The sequence below is a fragment of the Equus quagga genome, chromosome 16 (genome assembly GCF_021613505.1).
Source record: "Equus quagga isolate Etosha38 chromosome 16, UCLA_HA_Equagga_1.0, whole genome shotgun sequence".
Taxonomy (NCBI): Eukaryota; Metazoa; Chordata; class Mammalia; order Perissodactyla; family Equidae; genus Equus; species Equus quagga.
Window position 1 is genome coordinate 512072 of NC_060282.1, and position 27484 is coordinate 539555.

Sequence of the window (27484 nt, forward strand, 5' to 3'; positions counted from 1 at the left end):
CTCCCCGCCAGGGCCCCCGGATTGGCTGCCTCAGCCCCGTGGCCGCCACGCCGCCCCGCCTCCGACGTCGCCGAGTGCCCCTATTGGCTGGCGGCTGGCGCCGAGCTCGCGGCGGGAGATTCGCGGGGCGTGGAGCGCGGCAGGGCTGCCATGGAGCGGCTGCGGGACGTGCGGGCGCGGCTGCAGGCTTGGGAGCGCGCGTTCCGGCGGCGGCGCGGCCGGCGGCCGGGCCAGGTGCGGGCTGCCCGGGGGCGGGGGGCTGAGGGCGCGGCCCCCGGCTGACGCGCTCTCTTCACAGGAGGACGTGGAGGCGGCGCCCGAGGAGACCCGCGGTGAGCGCGCGGGGTGGACTGGGTGGGGGTTCTGGCGGGGGCCGGAGGGAAGCCACCCGACCCCTGACCCCCCCGACCTCTGACCCTCGCCCCCAGCGCTCTACCGGGAGTACCGCGCCCTGAAAGAGGCCCTGGGCCAGGCCAGTGGTGTCAGACCCGAGCAGTCGCTTCCCGCGGTGGCCGAGAAGGTACCCGGGCCCCGACACCCCAGCCTCCAGGGCAGCTTCCTGCACGGTGGAGCCAAGAACGGGCACAGAACTTGCGGGGAGGATTGGACAGGGTGGAGGAGGGCCTGGCCCCTCCCTCGGTTTTTGGGGGGCTGAGGAGGGAGGCTGGAGACACCTGTGCCCCCACACCAGCCTTTCCCTCGTCCGGCCCCGCTGTCTTTTCCTGCAGGCGTTAGAGCCCAGCTGCTGGGGGTCCCACCTGAACCGGGCTGCGACCCAAAGCCCCCATCCGACTCCAGGGCCAAGCCCTCAGGCTTCTGTTCAGGACTATGGGAAGAGGCTTAAGGCCAACCTAAAGGGCGCCCTGCAGGTGAGGGGTGAGGGCTGGGCACGCAGTGCGTCCAGGCTAGGTCCAGAGCTTGCCTCGGCCCAGGAGCAAGATCACCAGACCCTCCTTCCCGGCAGCCCCTCCACACACACACACACGTGCTTGCACTACCACAGTTCCAGGCACGACCCCAGCGTTAATCAAGGCATGACTCCTGAGAGGAGCTCAGGGCCAGCCTGGTGCTGCTCCCCTTGCCCCCCTTGTGGGTGGGGACCTGGCAAGTTTCATAGTCTGCAGCAGCCTGGGGGCCTGAGTTCCTGCTTGGTTTGTCCTCCCTCTCTCAGGCTGGGCCAGCCCTGGGCCACACACCCCGGCCTCCACGAAGACCCTCATCCAAGATGCTCTCCTCAGGACTGCCTGCTGCGGGGGCTGCCCTCATCTCTCCAGAGGAAGTCAGTGAGGTACCCCCACAGGCTCTCAAGCCCCAGCTGAGGCCAGGCCGGCTCCAGCAGCTACGGGCCTCCCTGAGCCTGCGGCTGAACTCCCTAGACCCTGGCTGGCTGCAGAGGTGTCACAATGAGGCCCCAGACTTTCAGGGGGCTCCTGAGGCCTGCCACCCTGGCCTGGATACAGACTTGTCACAGCCTCTGACTTTAAGTGTCCCATCCGTTGGTCCCAGCACTGGCCCTGAGGCACCTTTACCAGCCCCAGAGGCTCCAACCCTACAGGCAGTCAGAGTCAGTGCAGGGAGCCCCCAGCCTAGCAACACTCGAGGCAAGAAGCGGAGGCGGAGTGAGGAGCCAGGGGGAAGCCCTTCACAGGCCCAGCAGGACAGCAGCCAACCAGAACTCCCACCAGAAGGAGCTGGGGCTACAGCACATGCAGAAGGCTGTCTAGGGGAGCCCGTGGAGGCACAGCTGCCCAGCATCCCAGCGGCCCCCAGGTACCATGGCTTCATCCTCCCAGCAGGATACCTTGAGTCCAGCCAGGTGGGAGGGCTTCAGGCATGGCCCATTTGTGTGTTCTTTCTAGGCCAGCCATCCAGGACAGGGGTAATTATGTGCGGCTCAACCTGAAGCAGAAGCGCTATGCACGGGGCCCAGCCCTGCGTGGCAGGCTCCTCCGTAAGCAGGTGAGATGGCAGCAGACACTCCCGTCACCCCTCCTGCCTCTCATCTTGTGACCTTCTTTTGTGGATGCCCCCCAGGTGTGGAAGCAGAAGTGGCAGAAGAAAGGAGAGCGTTTTGGGGGTGGTAAACTCAGAGCCACAGTCAAGGATTCTTGCTTCTGGTGTGGGCAGCTTGGCCACTGGGCATCCCAGTGCACCCACCCAGGTGAGGCCTCTGCCCTGGGTGGTGGGTTGGGCCAGCACTGCTTGAAGGGGGTGTTATGTTGATTGGAAGGGCGGGACTTCTGGCTCCAGCAAAAGGCCCTACCACCTCCCCACCCCGGCCCAGAACCCACCCTGGCTTCCCAGAAGGAAGGTGGTGAGGACGAGGGGGACACACAGACCCTCCCCACATTGGAGGAAGTAGCCCAGCAGCCCGGCACTGCCTACTGCCAACTCCCTGGTGAGTGAGGGCCTGCAGGAGAAGTTGTGGTCAGTGGCTTCTTCCTAGAATGACCCCTGCCCAGCCAGGAGCTCCAACACCACTCTCTCCTGTCTGCCCTCAGCAGGTAAGGAAGATACAGAGCCTGCTGGGCCTGAGCTGCTGGCACCCACGCAGCAGCCTGTGCCCAGGGCCCCTTCCCCACCCCCCACCATGCCACCACTCTATCCGCGGGAGCCCTCTGGGCAGGTGGCAGGTGAGTAGGCCAGCCCAGAGCCTTTAGTAAGGGATGAGGCTGACTTGGGTCCGTTCTGACTGAGACCTCTGTCCACAGAGATGCCGGCTGAGGTGTTCCAGGCCCTAGAGCAGCTGGGGTACCAAGCCTTCCGTCCCGGGCAGGAGCAGGCAGTCATGCGGATCCTGTCTGGTGAGCATGGCTGCCGGGCAGTGAGGAGGGGCTAAGGCCAGGCTACAGAGTGGCGCTACTGACCCTGGGTCCCACACAGGCATGTCTACACTGCTGGTGCTGCCCACAGGCGCCGGCAAGTCCCTGTGCTACCAGCTCCCTGCACTGCTCTATGCCCGGCGAAGCCCCTGCCTCACGCTGGTCATCTCTCCCCTCCTGTCACTCATGGATGACCAGGTGGGTGGACAGGGCCCTCTGGCCTGTGCAGAAGGCAGGAACTGATGCCCACAGCTCCTCTGACCCCCTTGGGCTGCTGCTTCTTGCCCCATCCCCACCTGGGAACTGCAAGAAGCCTACCAGCCCTATCCACAGTCCCAGGCCTGGCAGTAGCCCGACGGCAATAGGGATGTGGCTAGCCAGATCCAGGCCCACCCCCAAGAGGAGTAGTGCTGAGAACGGGGTCATCCCCACAGTGGTCTGTTTGTTCCTGGTGCTCCTGAGCCAAGGCCCACAGGTGGCTCTGAACCCTTGGTCCTAGGACCCAGGATCTGAGTATTCTCCCTACAGGGCGTGGGGTGGAGATGGTGGTAGCTGTTGGGCACAGCAACCCTGAGAGGCATTTGGGGAAGGGTCAGGGTTGGGAGGCCTGTGACACACTATGCTCCTGTACCTGCAGGTGTCTGGCTTGCCCCCAGGCCTGAAGGCGACCTGCATTCACTCAGGCATGACCAGGAAGCAGCGGGACACTGCCCTGCGGAAGGTGAGAGGCCTCACAGGCCCAGACAGGTGGGGGCAGCAGGCAGCACTTGGGTGGTGTTCCTGACCTTGCTGTCCTCAGGTCCGGGCAGCCCAGGTACATGTGCTGATGTTGTCGCCTGAGGCGCTGGCTGGAGCTGGGGAAGGGGGCCCTGCCTGCCTCACTCAGCTGCCCCCGGTTGCCTTTGCCTGCATCGACGAGGCCCACTGCCTCTCTCAGTGGTCCCACAACTTCCGACCCTGTTACCTGCGAGTCTGCAAGGTGAGCCTTGCCCAGGTTACGGGTGAGCATGCCAGGGAGGGTGCGTTGAGCATCCTTACTGCCCCCTACTCCTGCACAGGTGCTGCGGGAACGCATGGGCGTGCACTGTTTCCTGGGTCTCACGGCCACAGCCACCCGCAGCACTGCCCGCGATGTGGCTTGGCACCTGGGCGTGGCTGAGGAGGCTGTCCTCAGGGGACCAGTCACCATCCCTGCCAACCTGCACCTCTCTGTATCCATGGACAGGGACCCAGACCAGGTAGGTGTGCACACATGGGCCCAGCAGAGGCCCCGCCTCCTGGGTGCCCACACTGACCACTGTCCCCCCAGGCTTTAGTGACACTGCTGCAGAGTGAGCGTTTTCGTGCCCTGGACTCTGTCATCGTCTACTGTAACAGGCGAGAGGACACCGAGCGTGTTGCTGCGCTGCTCCGCACCTGCCTGCGTGAGGCCTGGGCCCCAGGGCCCGGAGGTGAGGCAGGGGCAGGACCACACCCCACAGACCCACCCAAGGCATGTGCCCCACCCAACTGACTATGCGTCTGCCCCGCAGGCCGAGCCCCAGAGGCCGTGGCTGAAGCCTACCACGCTGGCATGTGCAGCCGGGAGCGGCGGCGCGTGCAGCGGGCCTTCATGGAGGGCCAGCTGCGGGTGGTGGTGGCCACGGTGGCCTTTGGGATGGGGCTGGACCGGCCAGATGTGCGGGCCGTGCTGCATCTAGGGCTGCCCCCAAGCTTCGAGAGCTACGTGCAGGCTGTGGGCCGGGCGGGCCGCGACGGGCAGCCTGCACACTGCCACCTCTTTCTGCAGGCCCAGGTTGGTACCCACTCTACTCACCGTCCCCCCACCCCAGTTGGTGCCACAGCCCATGTTCATGGCCGTTCCACAGGGTGAGGACCTGCGGGAGCTGCGCAGACACGTGCATGCCAAGACCACTGATTTCTGTGCCGTGAAGAAGCTGGTGCAGCGTGCATTCCCACCCTGCACCTGCTCCCACACCCAGCGGTCCCCGGAAGAGGAGGGAGACCACAGCCAGGAAAGGGGCTTGGCCAGGGCCCCTGTGACCATGTGCCCACGGGAGGCTGAGCAACCCAGCAGTGAGCACACAGCCCGGTGCCCAGGCCACAAGCGGGCACTCCCAATGCAGCCAACAGTGCAGGCCCTGGACATGCCAGAGGAGGGTGAGGAACTGGGGGCAGGATGAGGGGCATCCCCATGTCCCCACGTCCTCTGACCTTGCTCTGCCCCCCAGCCATCGAGACGCTGCTGTGCTACCTGGAGCTGCACCCGCAGCACTGGCTAGAGTTGCTGGCACCTACCTACGCCCATTGCCACCTGCGCTGCCCTGGGGGCCCCACCCAGCTCCAAGCCTTGACCCACAGGTGAGCATACCTCCCACCCGGGCTGGGGGCAGGAACAGAGAACTAGGCTTGCCAATCACACATCCTTTCCCCTGGCCCAGGTGTCCCCCGCTGGCTGTGTGCTTGGCCCAGCAGCCCCCTGAGAACACAGGTCGGGGAAGCAGCTCTGTGGAGTTTGATGTGGTCCAGCTGGCAGACTCAATGGGCTGGGAGCTGGTCCCTGTGCGACGGGCTCTCCACCAGCTGCAGTGGGACCCAGAGCCTAAGACAGGTGTGCCTTGCCCCCAGCCCTGCTTGCCACCTGTCTGCCCACAGGCCAGTCTGACACACTCTCTGGCAGGTGCACCTCGGGGCACGGGGGTGCTGGTGGAGTTCAGGGAGCTGGCCTTCCACCTGCACAGCCCCGGGGATCTGACAGCCCAGGAGAAGGACCAGATCTGTGACTTCCTCTATAGCCGCATGCAGGACCGAGAGCGGGAGGCCCTGGCCTGTCTGCACCGCACATTCCGAGCCTTTCACAGGTGCGGGAGAGGGTGAGCAGGGCCTGGGCACCCCACCCTCCCCAAGGCAGGCAGCTCTGATGGGCCTCTCCCACTGCAGTGTAGCCTTCCCCAGCTGTGGGCCGTGCCTGGAGCAGCCAGATGAGGAGCGCAGTGCCAGGCTCAAGGCCCTGCTCAGCCACTACTTTGAGGAAGAGGGAGGAGAAGGGCCACGAGGCACGGAGGCCGAGCAGGGGCCAGAGCTGGGGCTGGCCAGGGTGAGTGCTGGCCCTTCCCGTGGGACCGCAGAGGCGCATGTGCACACTGCCCTCCTGCCTTGCACCGTGGCGGGCCATGTGCAACACAGTGCCATGCAAGCTGGGATATGCCCCCACCCCCAGCTCCAGGACTGGGAGGACCAGACCCGCCGGGATATCCGCCACCTCCTCTCCTCGTGGCCAGAGCAGCAGTTCTCAGGCAGGGCTGTGGCCCGCATCTTCCACGGCATCGGTGAGGGCCTGGGAGGTTTGGCTAAGACACAGGGAGCACTGGGGTCGGACCTGCCAAGTCCTCAGAGCCGTGTCTCCTGTTCCACCGCAGGAAGCCCTTGCTATCCTGCCCAGGTGTACGGGCGGGACCGGCGCTTCTGGAGAAAGTACCTGCACCTGAGCTTCCATGCCTTGGCGCACCTGGCCACAAAGGAGATCCTGCTGTGGGGCCGCTGACTGCCCTGCAGAGGAAGGGCCCTGGTCCCCCCACATCATAGATGCAGGCATGAGCTGAACTGTATGACCACTGGGTGGAAGGTTCTGGTGCGGCAGCTTATCAAGGGAAAGGCAAGACGACATCAGTGGTCAGGTCGGTGACTGACCACCCCAGATAAAGCCCACTGCCAGGAGTGTGGGGGCAAGGGGACCCTAAAAGGCAGAATAAAAGATGTTCAAGTCATTTCTAGGGATCCTCCTTTTCTGGTGGCATGGTCCCCACAGGCTGAAGACAGCTTTGTACGTCACACATGCCGAACACAGACACAGCCAGGCCCCGGGCACACACAGCTTTATTGACCAGTCCAGCAGCCCCGCTCAGGCCACGGTGCTGGGCGCCAGACCCAGGTACACAATGGGCATGGCCGAGAGAGCAAGAAGGAGGGAGAAGCAGAGATGCAGCCCCAGGCCATCAGCCAGGGCTCCGGCCATCGTGCCCAGCAACAGCTTCCCCAGCAGCTCCAGAGTGGCTAGGAGGCTGTAGTGTGTGGCCTGGGGGTGGGGGAATGAGGTCAGGACCCGACGACCCCAGCCCTGCAGCCCCTCTGTCACAGCCACAGCCCCTCACCTGCAGGGCACCAGGTGCCAGCTGGCTGCAGCTCATCATCAGGGTGAAGGTGGCAGTTGTGACCAGGCCCCCCAGGAAGTGCTGCAGACACAGGCTCAGCAAGGCTGCCCCTGGGAGGGCAAAGGTCAGCAGGGCCCAGGGCTCCAGGTTCCTCCCCCCCATGGCCAGCCCCTCACCTCTCAGGACTGTGCTAGGACCCAGCCTAGCCCCTGGGGTGTCCAGGTGGAAGAGCAGGACGGTCTGGCAGGCCAGGCCTCCAAGACGGAACCGAAGCACTGACTTGAGCAGGGGCAGTGGCTGCCTGGGGTGGGGAGATTGGGCAGGTCAAGGGGCACGGAGCAGGTTAGGGAGTGAGCAGGTGGGCAAGGCAGGCTGGGGAAGGCTCACCGGTGCCTGGCCAGCAGCGCCCCGCCCAGGGATGAGCCAGCAATGGAGCAGGCCACAGCACCTACACTGTTCCACAGCCCCAGCTCCGGGGTGGAGACACCACGGTCCAGCAAAAGGAGTGGAAACAGACTGCCAGCGCCCTGCTCACCTGTAGGGAGAATGTGAGCAGGGGCGGCCCGCCTCCCTTCCCCACCTGGGGCCTGTCATGCTGCCTCAGCTGGGCCACTGCCCTGCCTCTGTCCTGGGCCATAGGTGCAGGGAGACAGCTGGGATTGGGCATTGGCCAAGCTCAGGGTCAGCATGAAGCAGGTTCAGAAAGAACCCAAGGGTTGTGGCTAGAGCTCAGAGTGGCCGTGGAGTTGGAGCTGGAAAAGGATCAGAGGCGAGGCCCAACTGCAAAGCCAGGTTGGGCTCCAGCCTGCAGGTCACACCCCGGAAAGAGGGCAGCCCCACAAGTGGGTTTCAGAGCTCCTGGGGACCCACCTGGAGTTCCCCCAGGCTCCCACCCCTGCAGTTGCCTGACTCAAGGCCTCACTCACCCAGCTTGTATGTGAGCACAAAGCCCGCTGTCCACAAGGTCCCAGGCACAGCCAGCAAGTCCTGCAGAAGGTGCAGGGTGTGTGGGGGAGGTTCTGAGGCCTGAGGCGGAGGCAGTGGCTGCAGGGCCCGGGCACCCCAGGCCAGGGCAGCGGCCAGCCAATAGGTGGCAGTCAGGAGCAGAAAGAGCAGAGACCAAGAGAGGGTGGGCACAAAGGCCAGCAGCCCGCCCCCGGCCAGTACCGCCCCCAGCTTGTAAGCGACCACCTGCACGGTGTTGCCAGGCCCCAGTTCAGCCGGCTCCAGGAGCTGCACGGCTAGCGTGTCCAGGGCCACATCCTGCACAGCCGCACCCAGGTTCAGCAACAGAAGCAGCCCTGCCACGGTGACGGGCAGCCCGGCCTGGCCAGCTTCAGCAGGAGGCAGCGCTGCCAGCAGCCCACACACCAGGCCCAGAGCTGCCGTGCTGAGCGTCAGCCAGGCCCTCGGGGAGCCCCGCGTGTCCACCAGTGGGGCCCACACGAGCTTGAACAACCAGGGCGCGTACAGCACCTTGGCTAGCCCCACGTGTGTCAGGGAGAGGCCGCGGGCCCGCAGCAGCACGGGCAGCAGGCCGGACTGCAGCCCGTAGGGCAGGCCCTGCACCAGGTAGAGGCCGGCCAGCGGCAGCAGCTTCCCACGCATGGCCGGAGCGCGAGCCCAGGACCAGGGCCGAGGCCCGCGGGCCAGGCCGCGGGAGGAAGCGGGGGGGCGGGGGGGAGGGGAGGGGGCGCGGGTTGGTCCGGTCAGGATGGCATCAGGGGTCACACGGCGGCATAGCTTTTGGCCTGGGCTGGGTGGAGCGGCGCCCGCACTCGCGCCCTAGTTCCGGGGTGTCGGTCCGGGTAGCGGAGAACCGCCGTCCCGCCTCCGCTCAGTGCGGGCGCGCGGCTAGGAGGCGCGGCGGCCATAGAGCGTCCGAGCGGGCCAGAGCGCCGGCCAGCCGGCCGCGGGCGCCCCCAGTGGCCAACCTGGGTGCGGCCGGCCAGCGCGGTCCCCAACAGGAGTCCTTCGCAACCGGCGGCCCATCGTGCTCCCTCCGAGGGTCATCAGATCCGGCCCCCAGACCCCCTGGATTCAGACCCTAACTCTTCAGAAGTGCTTCCCGGTGTCTCACCTGGAGGCTTGTTGCTTCAGCATCCACCTGGTCCCTCCAGCATTCCCCAGGGAGGAGCTGGCCTCTTGAGGTTCCACTGTCCACTACTGCAGCCTTTTGCACTGGACCCCCCACCTCACTTTTGGGGGGGTTGCCCCCCCCCCCCCCCCCCCCCCCCCAAGCCAGTGGCCACAGAGGGCCATGGAAGGCAGAAGGTTTGTGTGAAAGGTCAGGGCCCAGGCTTGGCCAGAATTCAGGCATCTGCTGCCTGTGGTGCCTTCTGGTGTCCAGTGACAAGACCAGGAGAGCATGACCATGAGGCCAAGCACTGCAGGACTCCAGCTGGCCCTACCGGGGGCCTATCCAAGGGGAAGTACAAGGCAATGTGGGCTCTCATGCCGGTTCTCCTCCTGCCTAGAGCTGCACTCCATGGGCCCCTGAGGCCCAAAGGAGCTAGTGAAGCATAGCCCGTGCCTAGGAAGCACTTCTGGAGCCGACAGAGCTGGAGCCTTGACCAGTACTGTCTCCAAGCCCCTGGGTCCTGCAGCTGGCCCAAGCCCTAGACTAACCAGCAGGCACTTGAGCCAACACACTCCCTCGGCTGCTGAGGCCAGTTTGAGTGGGCTTCCTGTTACTCCTACATATTTGGAGGGCCTAAGTTTCCTCGTCTACAAATGAGGACTACCATGCCTACCTCAGAGGAACCACTGGGGCATCAACCCACCAGTGTCTGGCATGCACACAGTAGGCACTCATCCCTGTGTTCCCATGGCAAGGACACAGGGCTGCCCACCCGTCCCCAGCCTGGGTCCTCCAGCTCTCCCCAGGCACCTCTTCCTCAGCATCTTATCTGCCCTCTTCTCTGGCACCTGCCCTCAGGTGCCCCAGCTGGAGAGGGCCTCCCAGCCCAAGGCCAACATTTGCACTAGGGTGTCACACACTTCAAACACAACATGGGCAAAGCAAAACCCATTTGTTCTTCCTCCCCTCCCCTCTCGGCACGGCTGCTCCTCCAGCAGCCTCAGGTGGCAGCACTACCACCATCTGCCCAATTAAGAGGAAAACCAAGACTTGCTCCTTGAGCCCCCACTGTGACTCCACGTCCACTGCTCACCCCATCCAGCCAACTCCATCCTCCAGCTAACACGTTCCCTGTGCCGCCAACAAAGAGGTGGACAGTACAGGTAGGGGAGCCAGGACAGCGGACACACCTTTCTGTGTCTTCCTCAGGAAAAGGAACTTTTTCTGACATGGCCACCCTGGGACCTTGCTCCTGTGTCTCTTTGTCCAGCCCCATCCCCACCCCTAACAACTCTGGGGTCGCCCCTGAGGACGTGCAGGTGGCCCGGTGCCTTCCTTCACACTTGTCTCACTATTCCTAATTCTTCTGCGAATGTTTTCGGTCTCTGCCCCAAGACCAGGGACTACGATAGAGACCCAGCACACCAGAGGCTCTGCATCTATAAGAAGGTCACCGCCTCTGGAAGCCCTCCTTGACCACACCTCCTAAAGGCAGACGAGCATCCCACTCAGGGCTGGGTCCCCAGGCCTGCACAGAACCTGGTACAGAAAGGCAGTCAGCAGTGGATAAAGGTGGGGGAGGCACATACAGGTGTGCACACATCCTCCAAGCAGTTAGGCTGTCTCATAGCTTTATTAGGGGCCTACAGAGAGGCAGGGGCCCAGCCCCACAGGCTGCAGGAGTGAGACACCCAGGGCCCTGGGCATGGTCAGTCTAGGGTTGGCCCTGCCACACCAGCCTGGCCGGGCCTGGGCCCCAGAGGGGGGCCTCAGGAGTACTGGCGAGTGAACTTGGCATGGAACTGGCTTAGCTTCTCCAGCAGGGACCGCAGCTTCTCCACGGGGGGCAGAATGGTCATCCTAAAAGGAGGAGCAAGGTAAGTGAAGGGAACGAGGCCCGCGAGGAGACCCTGCGCAGGCCAGGCCTCACCGGAAGTGGTAGGTGCCTTCCCGCTGCCCGAAGCCGCTCCCAGGCACCACGCAGATGCCGGTCTCCTCCAGAAGGCACATGCAGAAGAACATGTCAGGAGCCAGGCCCAGCTCCTGGGGGCAGTGAGAGCGTGGCTCGTAGGTCAGGGCGGGGCTCCCCAGACTCCACCCCCGCGGGCCCCGCCCCCTGCCCTCCCACGCCGGACCTGAGCGCGCAGAACAGCGCGCGGGGGCAGCTGCACTCGCGGGAACGAGTACATGGCGCCCTGCACCGGGTTGCAGTGGATGCCCGGAGCCTCGTTGAAGACCTGCTCTGTCAGCTTGGCCTTGGCCGCCAGCTCGGCCAGCACCGCCTGCCTCTCCTGTGGCCACGGAGGGAGGGACGATTAGGGCTGGCCAGGGGAGCGGTGCTTCCTTGGCCCCCACTCGCCCACTTTGTCGCCCCAACCCCTCAGCCCTTGCAGCTCACCGCCTGGAACTGCGCGAAGGAGGGGTCGGAGGGCGCGGGCGGGCTGACCACCACGTGAAGCAGGGCCTGGCCTGGCACGGGCGGGCACAGCCGCACGCTCATCAGTTTCTGCATCTGCTGCTGCACCGCGGCGTCCATGTTCACCACCTCCACGTAGCCGGCGCGGAACCCGCACCTACGAAGGGAGGGCGGACGTCGAGGCACGGCCGGGAAGAGGGGGCAAGCCTAGCGGGCGAAGCGAGCCAGGCAGCGGCCGAGGTCCACGAGCCCCCGCCCGGCCTGCACGCACTCGCCCATGTAGCCCTTGGAGACCGAGTGGAAGGAGGCGAGCTCCTGCTGCGCCGCGTACGGCGGCCCCATCTCCATGAGCACCTTCTTGAACGAGTGGAACTGCGAGCCCTCAGCGTACACGTTGTCCTGGTACACCTGGACGGGTGGCCAGGCGTCACGAGGGCACTCGCTGCTGCCCTCCTCCCCCCAGCCCACGCGCACCCCTGCCAGCACCTCATCAGCCATCAGGAAGAGCTGCTCTTCGAAGGCGAAGCGGATCACGGCCTCGATGCACTCGCGGGGCTGCACCTGCCCTGGGGCACGGGGGATGCAGCACGTCCGGAGTCAGCCGACAGCACACCCTGCTCTCCGCGGGGCGGGGCGGGGCGGGCCAAGCTGACCCCGGCGCGGCGGGAGGGGGCGAGGCGGGGCGGGGCGGGGGCGGGGCCGGGGCCAGGGGGCGCGCGGCGCACCAGTGGGGTTGCCGGGGTTGATAACGCAGAGTGCGCGCGGGTGGCAGTGGTCACGCGCCTGGCATAGCGCGCGCCGCAGCTCCGCCACGTCGAGCGCCCAGGCGCGCTCCTCATCCAGGTAGTAGTCCACCTGCACAGCGTTGAGCTCTGCCAGGGTGGCCGAGTACAGCGGGTACTGAGGGATGGGGATGAGCACGCCCGTGCGTGTATGACCTTCGCCAGCCACCAGCAACTTCAGTACCGTCTGTGGACAGGATTGGGAGGTAGGGTTGGCGGGGCGAGGGGCTACACCCATCCCCCGCCTTGGGCGGGCGCCGCCGTAACAAGACCAGCTGGACCGACCCAGCCATGCTCAAAGAGCCATGGTGTCCTCCTGCCCCGGCCTACCACGATGGCGTCGCTGGCCCCCGTGGACAGGAAGATGTTGTTGGGGTCCGCGGGAATGCCTCCGTCGCGCTGCTGGATGTACCGTGCCACATCCTCCCGGATCAGCTGAATGCCGGAGCTGACGCTGTAGGCCCCTGGGCCAGGGGGTGGCGCAGGAGGGGGTGGGGGTGGGAGGACAGGTGAGTTCCTCTTCCAGCTTGCGAGTCCACCCCTCCTCTGGGACAGCCTCCCTCCAGCTCCTGCTCCTCCCTGGGGCTTGAACTGGTTCTGGCACTGGCACTTACCCAGGCTGTGGCCCCCACACGCCTGCAAGATGTGCTCCGCCCTTCTCTTGGCATCCTCAGGGAAGTTGGGGCTGTTCAGGAGATCGGGGTGGATGCAGAGGGCCAGGACCTGGGAGAAGCAAATGCTGAGGCCAGGACACATAGGCTGATGGGGGAAGGGCACTAAGGCAGTGCCAAGCCTCACCTGGCGCAGGAAGGTGATGGGCTTCTGCCCCATGGCCTGTGCATCCCCGATGTTGGCACGGATGACCTCAGTGAAGGGCTTCTTTATGCCCTGGGAGAGAGGGGGTACTGACAGTGAGAATGGGCCTTACCACTCCTGTAGGCCGTTTTCCAGTGTGACACTGGGAATGGGGCCTACTCGGCTGCGCAGGTGCAGCCTGGAGGGCATGGTGGGGCCCAGGGCCATACCTGTCGCAGCTCCTGCTCCAGCTCCAGGGCACGCAGCACAATGGGGCCTCGCACTGCATACTCCACGCTCCGAACACACGGGTTCATAGTGTCCAGCGTCAGCACCTTCTCCTTCAGCCTGTTCATGGCAGCCTGGCTGTGGTCACTTGCCCTCAAGGCCATGACCCTGCTCAAGACCGGGCAGGAAGGAGGCTCAGGAGGCAGCAGGATCCAGAAGAGGGGATGAGGGAAGCTGGGTCCAGGCCCGGTGGGCCAGGCTGGGAAGGGGGGGCCTGGGTGGGGGACTCAAGGTAAGAGGGCCTGGTCTTCACTGCAGCCTGCTGGCCCCACTGAAAGGGACAGAAAAACTGAAGGAGGAGCTGGGGCCGCCCGGTCCCGCCCCACGTGTCTGGGCACAGTTCTGCCCCAGGGAGCCATAGGGAGTGGGTGAGGAAGCAGGCGGGGCTTGGGGCAAGGCCCAGCACCCGCCCAGTGTCCCCATGACAGGGGAGCAGGAGACCCACATGGGGGGTAGGGACAGACGGAAGGTCCACGAAGCTCTGAGGGACTGGGCCTGGGGGAGGGGAGATAGGTTGAGCACCTGGGCCAAGGGGCCCTGAGGGGCTGGGAGAGCTGGGCAGCACTGAACCCCAAGGGGAAAATGGAGCCTGGGGCCTCTAGAGATTTACCCCAGCAGGGCCCAGCCAAGGCCTAGCCCCCTCAGACCCCCCATCTTTGCTTGGGCCAGCAGGCCTGTCTCCCAGGTAACTGTGTCAGGTCTTGGGAGTCCTGGGGTAGCGGGGGAGGGGAGTGAGGTGCTCAGACACAGGGTTCCATCTAGCCCCTCCTGGGCTGGTGCCATGACCTGGAGGCTGCAAGAGCCCTGTGATTGGACCTTGGTCCCCAATCAGTGCTGCAAGGCTGGAGTCTCTGGGTTGGGGTGTTGGGGGAGGGAGCACGGCAGCTCTGGCCCTTGAAGGGCCCTTGGACACCTCTGCGGCTCTAGGTTGCTGCTGTGCCCTTTCACCACATGCCAGCCTGACGCTGACCTTGAGGCACACCACAGGCCAGGTGACCTAAGCTCCCCCTCCCTGTTGCACCTGATTGGTGGAGAAAGGGGGACGCTACCCTAGATAGGCCCTTGGGCCCCACCTCTACAGGCCTGCAGGGAGCTGATAGGCCTCGCCCAGAGGTGGCTACCCCCAGACACCAGTATCTGACTCTGAGCTGGACTGTGAGAGGGTAGCTGGTCGGGCAGGGTAGCTGGTCAGGCGTGAGAGGAGCCTTGGCTCCTGCCGGCTAGAGAGGAAATAACAGGAGCCCCAGGAAGCTGGCCTGTCTCTCACCTTGCACCTCTCGGCTCCGCTGCCACCTCGGCCTCCCAGCTGCAGGCCTGCTCCTCTGGCCCCCAGGCTGGAGCACAGGTTAATATGCACCAAGCCCCACATGGAGCCAGCCCCCACACCCCCCATGGCAGTAGGGCCCAAGTGGCAGCTGTGGTGGCAGGTGGACGTTGGGCAGCTGCACTGTTCCACACTAAATTTAACCAGCAGCCTACCCCGAGCCCTCCCCCAGCCTGGCTGAGGACACACTCCCAATGACTGATGCTCAGGGAAGGGTGGGCCCTGCAGGCACTGGGCGACTGGGTCAGTGTCCGTCAGGGAGAAGGTGACCAGAGCCCATGACACCCACTGCTGGTGACCATACAAAACTGCCTGCCACGGACAGATGAGCTGGCAGTGCCCTCAGCCCTCCCACGCGAGGCCCCTAAGGGGCCCCTGTCACCCTGACATATCGTGCCCAGCCAGCTCAGAGCCTGAGAGGCCAACTGCTGGCCCCCTTTGCCAGCCCAAGCGGAAGCTGGCAGCCAGGCCCCAGGATTGAGGCTGCATGCCAGGAACGGGGGACCTGCCCCCCCAGGGAGTTTTCTGATGCTAGCCTTGTGCTGCTTGGCTCCTCTGGTTCTGGCCCAAGAGTCTCATGGAAAACACCCCCTCCCTTTCTAAGCCAGGATTCCTGCCCCTCAGCATGAACACCTGGCCCCCAAGGAGTGCCCTTCCAGAGCTCTCTGCTCCCCTCAGGAAAGCAAAGAGTTACAGAGGAGCCTCCAGGAGGCTGGCAGGCAAGGACGCAGGGTGCAGGAAGGGCCAGGCTTCTTGCCCAGTGGCTGTGGGCCTCACTCCCATGCAGGAGCCAGGCCGCCAGAAGCAAGCCCGGCCCGTACCTACAGGCCTTAGACAAGGACTGGTGCACCCAGGCCCAGCAGCACAGCAGCTCCCCACCGTGGGGACGGTGGCCCAGCTGAGACACACAACAAGGCAGATGGCAGAACGGCCCTTTATCAAGAGTCACAGGATTAAACCAGGTCTCTGCAGCCATGTGTCCCCAAGGTATGGCTTCTCGAGGGTCCACCCCTGAACGAGGAGGCTGATGTCCTGGATGGGGGAAGCCTAGGAGGTCCCACACTGGCTGCCCGCCCACAGCAGCACCAGGACACACAGTGGGGTGTCCAGAGCAGGGGCTCTAGGCAGCCTTGGGATGGGCCTGGCTGCAGGACCCTTGCTGCCCTGAGCTCCAGCCCTCACATAAGCAAGCAGCACGGCCTCTTCTCCACGGGGGCCTCCTCGGAGGGAGCTGTGAGCTTGAGCAGGGGTGGGTCTTCGCCAGCGCTGGAGCCACACTCGGACTGCGGGTTCTCAGGGTCCGCAGGCAGGCCGGACTCAGGCGCCTCAGGCCCCTCGGGAGGGGAACGCTGCAGCTTAGCAGCTGCTCGCTGGCGCTTGAGCTCTGCCAGGGTGTGGTGAGCCTTGGCCTGGACCAGAGCGTCGTGGGCGGTGCTCTCCAGGGCGCTCAGCTGGTAGGAGACACTCCGGTCCAGCCGCTTGGAATACAGGTGCCGCCCCGAGGGGGCCCCGACTCTGCCGTTGTGCGGCCTGGCCACCTCAGGATCCTCCTCCTGTGGGTGAACGCAGGCCCAGAGGCCGTCAGGAGGCCTTCTCTGGCCTCCCCTGGTCTTGGGCCCGGGGCTGCATGGTAGTCGAAGGACAGACACAAGCGTCGCGTCGGGGCAGTAGCTTATGGGGCACTAGACGGTCCCACCAGCTCCTGGGAAGAGCGCAGGGCAAGAACCGACGCACCGATGTGTGGTCGCCGCCGGCTCCAGCAGGGAGGGCGGAGCCGGACCGCCCAGGCTGGGCTGGGCGGGGCTCACCTGCGGGGGCGGTGGCCCAAGCTCCACGTCAGTGAGACCGTCCTCATCCTCCTCCGGCGGCTCCGGGCTGGCGGGCGGAGGCTGTTGCCACACGATGGCCTCCTGGGCGTGTTCCTTGCGGTACAGGCTGGTGCGCTGGGTCAGGCTCACCCGCCGCACCACCTTCCTGGGGGAGGGCAGGGTGAGGGTGGGAGGAGGACGCCGCCCACCCCGGGGACTCTGCCCCCAGCTCCAGCTGGCACCGCGGCCTACCGGCTGACATCAGCGGGGGAAAGCCCTGGGCAGAGCCGTTGGGGTGGGGCCTGTGCCGGCAGGGGTGGCGGGGGCGGGGAACGAGGCCTTGTGGGCCTGGACCGGCCCCGGGCTGAGGCAGGGGTGCTCACCCCCGGCTGCCCGCGCTCGAGGTGCGGCGGTGCAACAGAGAGCGCTGGCGGCCCTGGGAGCGCAGGAGCGCGTCGTGCTTGTGTTTCAGCTCCAACAGCTTGGCCCGCACCTCCTCGTCCCCGCACACGTCTGAGGAGAGGTGGGCGAGGGTCATGGGCGCCCACCGCCAGTCCCCTACACCGGGAGGAGGTGGTCCCCAGCTCACCAAACGGAGTCTCATCCATCAGGGACTTCCCGTTCAGGTCGGCCCCGTGTGCCACGAGCAGCTCCACCAGGTGCACCTGTGGGCCAGCGAGCCCGGGCTGCTGAAGGCTCCGGAGCCGCCCTCGGAGCCTGACCGCCCTCGCCCTGGCAGCCCCCACCCCACGCACACCTGGCCCCAGTAGGCTGCAGCGTGCAGCGGCTCCCAGCCGTCGTGGTCCTTGGCGCTCAGGCTGGCCCGGTGTTCCAGCAGCAGGGCCGCCGCCTCACTGAACCCGTTGGCAGCGGCAATGTGTAGCTGCAGGCAAATCGCCGAGCCCTGAGTGTGCCCCTCCAGCAGCAACCTCCCCTGCCTGCCTCCCGTGGGCCACATCCTCACCAGCGTGGCCCCGTGGTCCAGAGGGGCGTCAAGGTCGGCCCCTGCCTGCAGGAGGCTCCGGATGTCGTCCAGCATGTGCAGCTCCGGCAAGGCCCGGGCCCCCTCGATGCTGTCCTGGGTGATGCCTGCGGGGCAGTAGGCTCAGAGCTAGCACCCCTGGCACCACCTAGTGGGGAGGTGGGGTCGCACTCACCTCGGTTGGCCATGGCCGTCTCCAGGCAGTCCAGTGTCTGTTCATCCTCACACAGGTCATAGGGCATGTTCCCATCTGTGTTGACCGCCAAAAGATCAGCACCACTGCAGGAAACATGGACAGAAGTGCTGACCACAGGACCCTTCTCTCCCAAGAGAGGCCCCCAGGCCCCTCACAGAGGTCAACCCTCTGGGGAGGCACTCAGCCTAGGGCTGATGTGGAGGAGGTTCAGGCCCAAGCTGCTGCTGGAAGAGGCTGCCCCTCAGCCTGCCCTGGTTCCTAGCCTCAAACCAGGTAGGCTGTCCCGCAGTCACCACGCATGTCCGAACTCCAGGTTCCTGGCACCGATCTGCCCCAAGAATATGCACAGTGGGCCCACCTGCCAGGAGTGGGTGCCAGGACTCGGGGGGCCCCAGGGAGCAGAAGGCGGTGGGAGGAGGAGAGTCTGGGTGCCAGGACAGCCCCACAGAGCTGCAGGCAACAGGGCTCAAGCGGGAGTATCACCCAAGGGGAAGGCAGGAAGCTGAAGGGGAGCCCAGAATACAAGGGTGGGTGCCCGCCGTGGGGAGGAGTGGAGTGTGGCTAGGGGCCGCCTGTGCACACCTGCCTTGCTGCCCCAGAAGGCTGCACACTCACCCCCTCCCACTCCAAGGCATCTGAGTGCTGAAGGGGAGACACTCCCAACCACCCGTACACCCACCATCAATGCCTGAACCACTCACTCCAAGGACAGCCTGAGCCCCTGACCATCTTCTAGAGGGATCAGAGTCGAGCCATCAGGGGATCCTGGATCCTGGTGAATCCAACCACCCTCCCCATTCACCAAGGCAAGTGTTCAGGAGTCCTGCCCTGCTCTGCCCTCCTCCTCATTCAAGTCCCCACCTGGGTCCAGGTACCTCCTCCCTCCTTGTCAATTCCTCTCGCATCACTTTAACCAAAATGGTATTTCTCTGTGCAGACCCTGGGGAGGCTGGGAGGCCAGAGCTAGAGACCAAGGAGTTCCCAAACTCTTAATGGTGCTTGGCAGAAGGCTGCACCCAGGTGAGCAGCCTGGCGGGCAGATGACACTGCCCTGAGCACATGCTCGTTCCCTTGGGTCACAGTGTTTGCGGCCTCTGCCCAGGCCCTGCTTTCCAAGCCAGGTAAGTGGGAACACAAGAGTCCAGGTACACTTCCCTCAGGAGAGACATCTGGGCTGCATCTCAGGACAAACAGCCCCCTGCAAGGAAGGCCCTGCCTGCCCCTGGCCCAGCTGCAGCCCTTCGCTGACAGATGCCCACACTAGCCACACCTAGTCTCAGTGCACCCTACCGGGCAATGAGCAGCTCCACCAGATGCAGGTGGCCACAGGTGGCCGCAGCATGCAAGGGTGTCCAGGACTCGCTATCACGGGCGTTGACCTTGGCCCCAGCCTCCAGGAGCTGCTGCACCATCTCCCGGAAGTCATCAATGCAGCTCTGTAAACCAAGCAGCCTGAGTGTCAGAGCCTCAGGCCAGTGCCTCTCCCTTCCCCTTCCACCCTGAGCACCGCTGACCTGGTGCAGGGCTGTCAGGCCGTCCTCATTGGCCAGGTCAGGGCTGACCCCACTCTCGAGGAAGTAGCGGACTGCAAGAAGTGGGGAGATGTGGTCAAGGCATAGGGCAAGAAATCCTGCCACAGGCCAGCACTGTCCTGGCCAGACCCCTGTACCTGAGGGCACCTGAGCTGACTACTGTGCTGCAGCCAGGTAGCAGAGAAGAGTGACAAAGACAGTGGTACAGCTGGCAGGAAGGACATCAGAGCCCAGAGCTCTGAAACCAGGGTCCTGGGCATCTGTCTGCACCAAGAGGGGCACACACAGCAGCCCTCTGCCTCCAGACCCCAGCAGGACCCACCCATCCCGAATCATGACATTCCAACCCTCAGACTCCCAGAACAGGCCCCTCCTGTGCGTGAGCAGTCCCCACTGGGCTACAGGCTGTCCCACTCTGGCTTAGGTACTGCCACCCTCCCCCAACAATCCCCCATCAGACGGCTGACCGTGCCCCTCCCCTTACCCCACCTTCCCCACTGGCAGACCACTCTACCCCCACACATGCCCCTTCCCTGGTACCACCAGCCCAGAGCAGGCTCCCTGATCCAATGCAGCCTTGGGTGTGGGCCCAAGGCACCCAGGCCTGCCCCCTCCAGGGTTTCCCCAAGAGCAGAGCTGGTCCCTGCACTCACTCCTCAGTGGTCCCATCTTGGGCTCAGGCTCTAGTCAAGGTCACCGGGACCTCCGTGGTGGGCTGGCCCTCCCTGGCCATGCTCAGCAGGCGACACGAAGACACACCCTCCCTCCCACAGTTCCAAGTGCCCTGGCCTGCAGCATACCCACCGCACCCTCCTCCACTTCCCTTGCATCCAGGACTGCCCACAATCCTCGCCCTCTGCACCCCAGCCTCTGCAGCAGAGGCCCCTGCCCTGGAGGGAGACAGGAAGAGCCCTCAAGAGCCTCTGGAGGAGAGCCAAAAGGCTGTGAGCATAGGGGCACAGGGGAGGAATGGGGAGCCTTCCCAAAGCTCAGGCCTCTCATCTGGCAGGAAGGCTCTGATGAAAAGAAAGAAGTGAAAGACCGAGACCAGGGCAGGCGTTGAGGGGGCAACCTGTGTGGGGGGCCCTGCTCCCTGCCCTCTGACCTGCTAAGGTAGGTGTTCCTGTCCTACTTTACAGACGCAGAGACTCAGGACCCAAGTAGGTGGTGGCCAGGACTCTCCTGAGCATCACCTAGCACCCTGGCAAGAGGTGGCCAAGATTATGGACCACTCCCAGCCCACCTAAGCCAAGCCCTGGGTGCTTCTCCAGGCTCCTATGGGCCCAGCCCATGCCCCTGCCTGCCCAGTCAGCCTCACCCCCATAGGTTCCCTGCATGCTTCCCTGTCACAGGCTGGCCTCGGGGCTGCCCACCACTTGGGGCCTGCAGCTGAGGAAGCCAGGCCCCAGATCCTGGGACCCCACAGAGGGGGCTGCATCCTTGGCAGTTCTCCTGAGGCCTACGCCAGGGTGACAGGGACAGGGCTGTTGGCCGTGAACTGCCCTAGGGCTCAGCCACACTCACCTTCCTCCAAGTCATTTCGGGCAGCAGCCTCCAGAAGGGTGACACTGGGAGGGAATAGGACCCGCTTCTGTGGCCTGTCGCTGGCCGCCTCCTTCCGCAGCCGCTCCCTGTGGCCCTTCTTGCCCTGGGCCTCCTTCTCAGCCTGGGCCCACATCTTCACCTGCTGGGCACGTCGCTTCTGGGCATGCTTCAATCGCTCCTGCGTGCTCATCCTGCCCACCATGGGCATTTCTGCCAGCAGTTCCAGGTGCTCGGCCATGGCAGGGACTGCCTGCCAGGGGGGCTACTTGGGGCACCAGATGGGGGAGTGCAGGGGCCAGGCTGGGCCTGAGGGGCGGGGCAGCTGGCTGGACTGGCACCCTCGGGGGCATCCCCTCCCCAACGCTTGGTGCCCACTGCCCCTGGCAAGGCTGGGTCAGGAGGCCCCACGCTGTGAGCAGGCCCAGGCAGCCCTGAGGGGCGCAGGCCCCAGGCAGCAAACACAGCGTGGAATGGTGCCAGCAGCCGGCCTCTCAGGAGCCCTGGCACCTCAGCCGCTGAACAGGCAGGGCCTCACCTCCCTCTTGGGGTCAGGGTGCACAGCCTGTGGGAAGCAGCCCAGGACCCGGCCAGCCTCAGTCCAGGGTCTGAAGCTAATTACCCAGATAACAAAGTTGCAGCTTCCTGGCACCTGGGCAAGCAAGAAGAGAATGGGTAGAGGCCTCTGGGAGCCGTAGAAGCTCCCTCACCTCCCAGGCCTAGGAGCCTGGGTGGGGCCTGGAAGCAGCCATGAGTGGCCTTTCCTCCCTTCTCCCTCCTCCTGGCTGTCTTCCAGGGTCAGTGCATCGTTGCTAATGAGGAGGTGTGGCCGGAGGGCGGGCTCAGCAGCCACAGAGACCAGGGCAGGGCGTTCTCAGAGTCCTGGGGTCCCAGCCCCCCCGTGTCCAGGAGTGATGCTCTCCAAGCAGCCAGGGCACTGAGGGCACAGCGGCCCTGCCAACTGTGTCTTCAGGAGGGCCTCCCCTTCAGTGGAGCCAGGCGATCAAGCTGCAGAAAGCAGGTGGCTCCCGCTGGCCTGAGGAGGAATGAGGAAGCACATCAAGGCCGCTCCTGGATGAGGCAGGCCTGGCTCCCAGCGGTCAGCAGGTGAGATCAGGGCCCTGCCCTGTGTGAGGCCCACCCCCTGCCTGCAGCAAGCACTGCTGGACAACAATCCTGGCAGATGGGAGGGAGCTTGCTCTGCCCCCATTCTGGCTCACACACTCAGTGTTTTCAGAGAGGGTGTGCAGCCGAGAGAAGGCAGCAAGGCCTGTACTGCCAGCTTGAGTTGGGCCTTCCTAACGAGGCTGCCCCGCCAGGCCCAGGCACTGGCCTCTGGGAGGTCTCTGCAGCTTCTCAGGGCCCTGGGCTCTGGCCCTAGCCCCCAGAGCATTGCTGACCTGTCTGCCCCAGGCGAGGTCAGGCAGGGTCACCTTCTCCTTGAGATCTCCTGAAACTGTGCTGAGGGCTATACAAGCTACAACCTTCCCGGGGGCAGGCCCTGCCTCCTGGGCCTCAGGCCTCCCTGCTTCTCGGCTGCTGAGGGCAGAGGGCACAGCCTGTCCTGACCAGCACCCCACCTCCTCACCGCCCAGCATCTGGGCCTCTTCCTTGTTGGGATCCCTGGTCCAGGCCAGTCAACGCCTTGACCATGCTGGGCTGCAATAAAAGCCCTGGTTGTATGGACACAGACACCAGCGGCCTGCCTGGCTTAGGATCTATCAGAACAGGCAGGCAGGGAGGCAGGCAGCTCGGCTGGGGCACAGCCCCAAGTACCCACCACGGGTCGTCCTGCCCAGCACCCCTGGTGTGGTCGCTGGGTATGATCACAGGACACTCTTCAGGAGGCCCTGGCCATGCTCCACCCAGAAGGTGCCCACTCACACCTCAGCCTGTCCTCCAGGAGCCCCCATTCTCACCTGGCCAGGCCTCGTGTCCATCTAGATACTGACCCAGCCTTCCTCTGGCCTGACTTGTTCTCAGGGGTCTCAGTGAGTGCCCCCTCTTTCTGGAAGGGAACTGTCCTGGGCCAGATCAAATTAGGTCAGTCCTTCCTGCTTCAGGATCCCCAGTGTCCCTAGGAGGTTCACTTCCCAAGTCTGACCTGCCTGGACTCACCCGTGCTTCAGTGGTCCACTCTGCCAGCCTGGCCTCAGAGGCTTCCTAGGGATGGGGCAGGACCAGTAAGGCCCAGGAAAGAGCTTTCTAGGTAGCACCCCTGCTCTGAGCAACCTGCCCCCAACTGGCCACCTCTGCATGACTGTTGGGGCCAGGGCAGACGGGCACTATCCAGATACTCTGCTGGGCCCCCAGGGCCTGCCTTTGCCCTCTGAGACAAAGCTTCCCCACAACCAGACAGGCTAAGGGCCAGGTCCCTCAGGCGCCCGCCAGCTCCCCACCATGAGGACGGGGTGGGTCCCAGACCACACCCCAGGCATGGCAGAGCCCTCACGCACCTCCTTCCTTGCTGGCCACTCACAGCTCCCCTCATGCTCACCTAGGGGAGCTGGCACCACCCCCACACACATGGCTGCAAGGTGGGACCTTCTTTCTGCCGTCAGTCTGTGGGCCTGCCAGGGAAGCCAAACTGAACCTCCCACTCCAAGCAGGGCCCCCAGTCTCAGGCTGGGGACAGGGAGGGGACCTGAAGAGAAGGCCATGCCCCACCCTGTTCATGAGGGAGGCGGCCCCCCCACGGGCCAAGGCTCCCCAGCAGAATGGTCCAGGGTCTCTGGGACCAGTTTCACTTCTCCAAGATGGGTGCTAGCATCAGAGCCACCACTTGAATTTTGTTAAGTTTAACAAGGTTTACCGCCATCATTTCATACGAGAAAGAGATTCTGATGCCCAAGTCTGATAGAGAACACCCTAGAAGAGCAGTCGGCTTCTCCAGCTGAGTGTGTGCTGTCTTTGGTTTTCTCATTCTGAAGGCCATCCGTGAAAATTCATCACGGAGCAGACCTGGAGAGCCTCAACCCCGGCCCAGCGCTCTGGCTGCACCAGGAAGAGAGGACAGAGGCCAGGGCTAGACCAGGCCCCTCTGGCCCGCACGCCCAGGAGCAAAGGCAGAAGACTCTGGCTCCTGGTCTGGGCCGTGGCAGCCCACATGCGTGCTCGGCCGCTGACTCTGACGAGCCACTTCCTGAAGCCCCACGTCCCCTCTGGGCCCCTGTATAGTGTTCCTTGCTGAAAGCTGCCTGACGGCAGTCTCTGAATAACCTTGGGCAGGTCCATGGGTAAGCCTACAGCCTCCTCTGAGAGAAAGGAAGTGCCTAAGGTGACCTTAAGGAGTCCCAGGGCCCCATTGCAGTGAGCACCTCGTCCTGGGACAGTCTCCATTGAAGGGGTGCCACGGTACTCAGTGCCCTAAGCTTTCAAACCCCCAACCCTCTGGACCCTGCCTGCTGCCCCTTCCTGAACCTCACTCAGCCACCTCCTCCCAGCCACACAGTCCAAGAACAGCCTGCCAGAGCTGGAAGATGCCCCTCGGCACGAAACCCAGGACAGCTCATGGAGTCCCTCCAAATGGACCCTACACCACACCGAGGCCGAGGGGGTCTGAGCAGGGCAGCCCCCACCTCAGTCCACAAATCCTCCCCCAAGCCTCCCTGGAATGCCACACAGAGATAAGCTGGGTGATTTCGTCCAGTTTTCACCTCCGTCCCAGGCAAGTGCATGGAAGTCTGGGAGGAGCCTTCTGGAAGAATGGCCACTGCCCCCATCCTCTCAGCCCACAGTACTGGGCCATCCCCAAAGACTGCTGAGAGTACTGCCAGACCCCTGGCCTAGGGGATGGACAGCCCAGTGCCCAGACCCAGGCCCAGTGTAGACAGACCCATGCTGGCATATGTGTCCCAGCGCGGACAGACCCGTGCTGGCGTACGTGTCCCAGCAGCCCTCTCCTTACTCACCGCCACAGCCCTCCTCTGGCAGGTCCCTGTCATCATCCCCACTCTCCAGGTGGGGAAACTGAGGCTATACCTAAATCCAGAGTCCCCTGTTAATCCCTCCACCATCCTGCCTCTCACGCCCACTCATAGCAGCTATGTGAGAATTAGGGGCACTGCAACAAGATCCCAGAGCCCGTGAGGGGTAATAAGTGCCCCTCTACTCACCCAGAGACAGGGCGGCCATGCCTTGTTCAGAGAGGGAGGAAGAGGTGAAGGGGCAGGGGAGGGAACGGAGGAGCAGCAGGGGGTCCGGTGCCCACCTTCCCCCTGGTTCTAGGGCTTCGCATCCCTGTTGCTTAGCTTGTTGGAGTAGGTTCCTGTAACTTGCAATCAAAAGTTGGTTGTATTTGTGGCATTATCTACAATAGCAAAAGACGGGAAACCACCTAGATGCCCCTCCCTCTGGGAAGAGTAAAGTGTGTGTCCTCATTCTGTAGAATCACACACACAGATGTGTCCATTAACAAGGTGAGGTCATCTAGATGTCATGGGTGAGGGGCTGTGGCGCATTCACCAGAAACCCCAATGCAGAGCTGACACTATCCTGGTGCGAGATGGGCTGTCACGGACACAAGGTGGTCTACTTGCCCGAGCAGAGAAGGAATGAGGGCAGGGGCTGTGCTGTGGGACTCATGGGGCAGTGAGGGCACGCAACCAGGCCTCTGGGACATGCTTAACCTGATTCGAGGGCCAGCCTCAGCACCTGTCCCACACTCACCCACCCCTACCCCGGCTTGGCTCACCTCGGAATTCTCCTGTCACCACGGCATGTCCCGACTCCTGCAGGCACAAATGCCCCACAGCAGCTTCACGGGCAGATGGAGGCAGGACACCAGATGCCAAGGGCACTTTTGTCCCAGCCTGTGCCTTCCACCAGAGGACAAGCTTGTTGAGGGTACGTTCCCTGCCCGTCTTTCCAGCCACGTGCCAGGACCTGGAAGAAGGGTCTTCGTTCAGTGTTTGTGAAGGGCTGATGATGCAAGGCCAGGTGCAGCTCAGTGTGGCCAAGGAGTGGACGTGCTCAGGCCAGAGGTGCCTGTGGCCTGCATCATCCAGCCAGGGAAGGAGCCAGGCATCTGAAGACCCTCATACGTGACAAGTGCAGCACTGGGCCATGAACAGGTGACCTGGCCCCCCGACCCGGGAGGGCAGGGCATGCTTCACAATGAGCACTTGACTGGCATGCATGCTCTGGTCACTTGACAAACTCTCCTCACTCCCCTGCTCCACCTGGCTCTGCTCTGGGGACGGGGTCATGGGACAGAAGGGGCCAGGACGACAGGTCCTGCCCTCAGCAGAGGAGCAGGATGTACGTCAGTGAGTAAGATGACATCCACTGTAGTGGGGCACAAAAGGCCCTGGGCGCGGCTCTGGGGAGGGTTTCTGCACCCAAACACACATGAAGAGGAGTAAGTGGCCACAGGAAGCTCTGGGGAGGAGGCCCCAGCTGCAAACCCATGGCAGGGCCTCACAGGGCACACTGAGAGAGCTGCAGCTGGCAGTGGGGGGGCAGGCTGAGGAGGTGTGAGCGGCAAGGACAGTGAGGCCAGGGAGCCAAGTGTGGGCAGCTGGCTCCTCACACTGGCCAGGAGACCACAGGAGGAGCAGATCTGAGAGTGCTGCCATGGGCACCCTCACCACTGTGATATCGTGCAAGTGCAGGGTGGCCATCCCCAGGGTGCACTCACCTGCCCCCAGCAAGCCTGCTCTAGAATATTCTAGAGCTAATCCCGCAGCACTACTATCAGGCCCCTCGCTGCAGCAGCCTTTATGACAGAAAACACTGGAAATGACTCACATTTCTATCAAAGGGGTCTCATTAAATAAGCCCCTGAAGGGTTTATGAGGAAGCTCCCTGTGCACTATCATGGAAAGGTTGCTAAGAAATAGTGTTTCTCCAGTGAAGAAAAAAGGTATAAAATCTGTATATAATATGCTACCTTTTGTGTAAAAAGGGAGTAAGATAAGAATATACACTTACATATATATAAGAAACACAAAAAAGATAGACCAGAAATGACTAAAGTGGCCATTGGAGGGGAGCAGAGGGCTGGCGGGCCAGCCTGGTGGGTCATTACTGCTGCTTGACCTTTGAGCCATGTGAGGGTAAACCTCTTCAAAACAATTTTAAGCACTCTGTTTTGGGAGAGTAAGTATGAGCACACCTGCTGGGTCTCAGGTCAGGCCTGGGAGGGCAGGGCTGTAGGAGGAACAGTGTCTTCTGTCCCCAGCCAAGAAGCTGGCCTCTGCCCAACAAACTGTGGGAGCCACAGAGGCTTTCAGACAAATGAGTGATAAGATCCAAACCGGGGGGGCTGGGGGGAACCTTACAGGAGAGATACTGGGACCCACACGCCCAGCAGGGAATGGACGGGAGAGGACAGGAGTAACAGGATGAGACTAGGACAGGCTGTCAGATGCAAGGAGAGGGCCAGCGAGGAGCAGAGAGAAGAAGGAGGGCCTCAAGAAGTGGGACCAAGCAGTGTCCAAGGTGAGCTGGGGCCAGGAAGCCCAAGAGCAAGTGGTCAGCAGAGATGCAGACAGGAGGACCAGAGTGGCCACAGCAGGAAGTGCAGGAGAGCCACGTGGGCCAACAGGGGAAGGACAGCTCCAATGGACAGCGGGCAGCCGCCTAGAACACAGAGCTGACTCCCACCTCTCCTCACTCCCAGTCAATACCAGACACATCACAGACACAGCAGTAAGGAAAACCAAAACCACAGAAGTACAAGCAGGAAGAAGGGAGAACATTCGTGTGATCCCAGCAAAGGCGAAAGCCTTTCTAAGCTGACATAAAACCCAGAGACCGAAGAGAA

The 27484-nt window shown here is 63.7% G+C and overlaps 4 protein-coding genes across 14 annotated transcripts in view; 1 reads left to right on the top strand and 3 right to left on the bottom strand.

Moving 5' to 3' along the window:
* The first annotated feature begins 119 nt into the window (after window positions 1-119).
* On the top strand, window positions 120-6589 carry RECQL4 (RecQ like helicase 4). The gene is made up of 22 exons (XM_046642118.1): window positions 120-234; window positions 299-332; window positions 429-520; window positions 729-869; window positions 1172-1770; window positions 1860-1959; window positions 2035-2161; window positions 2285-2398; window positions 2502-2633; window positions 2712-2804; window positions 2884-3020; window positions 3460-3543; window positions 3622-3801; window positions 3881-4060; window positions 4132-4273; window positions 4355-4617; window positions 4691-4982; window positions 5054-5183; window positions 5264-5683; window positions 5763-5919; window positions 6043-6151; window positions 6242-6589. The coding sequence occupies exons 1-22, from the start codon at window positions 151-153 to the stop codon at window positions 6364-6366; spliced, it is 3735 nt and encodes a 1244-aa protein (XP_046498074.1). The 5' UTR covers window positions 120-150; the 3' UTR covers window positions 6367-6589.
* A 91-nt stretch (window positions 6590-6680) lies between these two features.
* On the bottom strand, window positions 6681-8988 carry MFSD3 (major facilitator superfamily domain containing 3). Its single transcript, XM_046642238.1, has 5 exons — window positions 7900-8988; window positions 7361-7508; window positions 7150-7274; window positions 6974-7083; window positions 6681-6897 (listed from the first exon to the last, which is right to left on the bottom strand). The coding sequence occupies exons 1-5, from the start codon at window positions 8579-8581 to the stop codon at window positions 6724-6726; spliced, it is 1239 nt and encodes a 412-aa protein (XP_046498194.1). The 5' UTR covers window positions 8582-8988; the 3' UTR covers window positions 6681-6723.
* Window positions 8989-10667: 1679 nt separating this feature from the next.
* GPT (glutamic--pyruvic transaminase) lies at window positions 10668-15637 on the bottom strand. 5 transcript variants are annotated; one of them, XM_046642388.1, is made up of 12 exons: window positions 15480-15637; window positions 13277-13442; window positions 13050-13139; window positions 12866-12974; window positions 12582-12715; window positions 12195-12438; window positions 11956-12035; window positions 11741-11877; window positions 11452-11626; window positions 11189-11344; window positions 10984-11096; window positions 10668-10913 (listed from the first exon to the last, which is right to left on the bottom strand). In XM_046642388.1, exons 1-12 carry the CDS (start codon window positions 15632-15634, stop codon window positions 10823-10825), a joined length of 1650 nt encoding a protein of 549 aa, XP_046498344.1. In that variant the 5' UTR covers window positions 15635-15637; the 3' UTR covers window positions 10668-10822. The 5 variants fall into 5 exon arrangements, 4 of the variants coding, with proteins under 4 accessions (XP_046498344.1, XP_046498346.1, XP_046498345.1 ...); XM_046642390.1 differs by having other exon boundaries at window positions 15484-15500; XM_046642389.1 differs by lacking the exon at window positions 15480-15637 and adding an exon at window positions 14602-15468.
* Window positions 15638-15833: 196 nt separating this feature from the next.
* The window catches only part of PPP1R16A (protein phosphatase 1 regulatory subunit 16A), a 32480-nt gene continuing 20829 nt past the window's right edge, over window positions 15834-27484 (bottom strand). For 3 of the 7 annotated variants that reach the window (XM_046642393.1, XM_046642394.1, XM_046642392.1), the window contains 11 exons: window positions 25412-25602; window positions 20701-21754; window positions 19159-19229; window positions 18935-19080; window positions 17624-17727; window positions 17431-17555; window positions 17224-17349; window positions 17056-17131; window positions 16850-16979; window positions 16467-16632; window positions 15834-16211 (listed from right to left, as the gene is read on the bottom strand). In XM_046642393.1, the coding sequence (XP_046498349.1) occupies window positions 15837-16211; window positions 16467-16632; window positions 16850-16979; window positions 17056-17131; window positions 17224-17349; window positions 17431-17555; window positions 17624-17727; window positions 18935-19080; window positions 19159-19229; window positions 20701-20959 (1578 nt within the window). In that variant the 5' untranslated portion in view covers window positions 20960-21754; window positions 25412-25602 and the 3' untranslated portion in view covers window positions 15834-15836. Of the gene's footprint in view, window positions 16212-16466; window positions 16633-16849; window positions 16980-17055; window positions 17132-17223; window positions 17350-17430; window positions 17556-17623; window positions 17728-18934; window positions 19081-19158; window positions 19230-20700; window positions 21755-22836; window positions 22882-24833; window positions 24992-25411; window positions 25603-27484 lie in introns of all 7 variants that reach the window. The other 4 variants (XM_046642396.1, XM_046642395.1, XM_046642398.1 and 1 more) reach the window with 4 other exon arrangements.

Excerpts from the sequence above, each read along its gene's own strand:
- GPT (XM_046642388.1), bottom strand. The coding sequence starts at position 15,634 with ATGGCTGCAGAGACCTGGTTTAATCCTGTGACTCTTGATAAAGGGCCG. Across the intron at positions 12,716-12,865 it reads GTGTGGGGGCCACAGCCTGG|GGGCCTACAGCGTCAGCTCC; the intron begins GTAAGTGCCAGT and ends CCCCTGGCCCAG. Across the intron at positions 11,878-11,955 it reads TCTTCCTGATGGCTGATGAG|GTGTACCAGGACAACGTGTA; the intron begins GTGCTGGCAGGG and ends CCACCCGTCCAG.
- RECQL4 (XM_046642118.1), top strand. The coding sequence starts at position 151 with ATGGAGCGGCTGCGGGACGTGCGGGCGCGGCTGCAGGCTTGGGAGCGC. Across the intron at positions 3,802-3,880 it reads GTTACCTGCGAGTCTGCAAG|GTGCTGCGGGAACGCATGGG; the intron begins GTGAGCCTTGCC and ends ACTCCTGCACAG. Across the intron at positions 4,983-5,053 it reads CCTGGACATGCCAGAGGAGG|CCATCGAGACGCTGCTGTGC; the intron begins GTGAGGAACTGG and ends TCTGCCCCCCAG.
- MFSD3 (XM_046642238.1), bottom strand. The coding sequence starts at position 8,581 with ATGCGTGGGAAGCTGCTGCCGCTGGCCGGCCTCTACCTGGTGCAGGGC. Across the intron at positions 7,509-7,899 it reads TGTGCTCACATACAAGCTGG|GTGAGCAGGGCGCTGGCAGT; the intron begins GTGAGTGAGGCC and ends TTCTCCCTACAG. Across the intron at positions 6,898-6,973 it reads TGGCACCTGGTGCCCTGCAG|GCCACACACTACAGCCTCCT; the intron begins GTGAGGGGCTGT and ends CCCCACCCCCAG.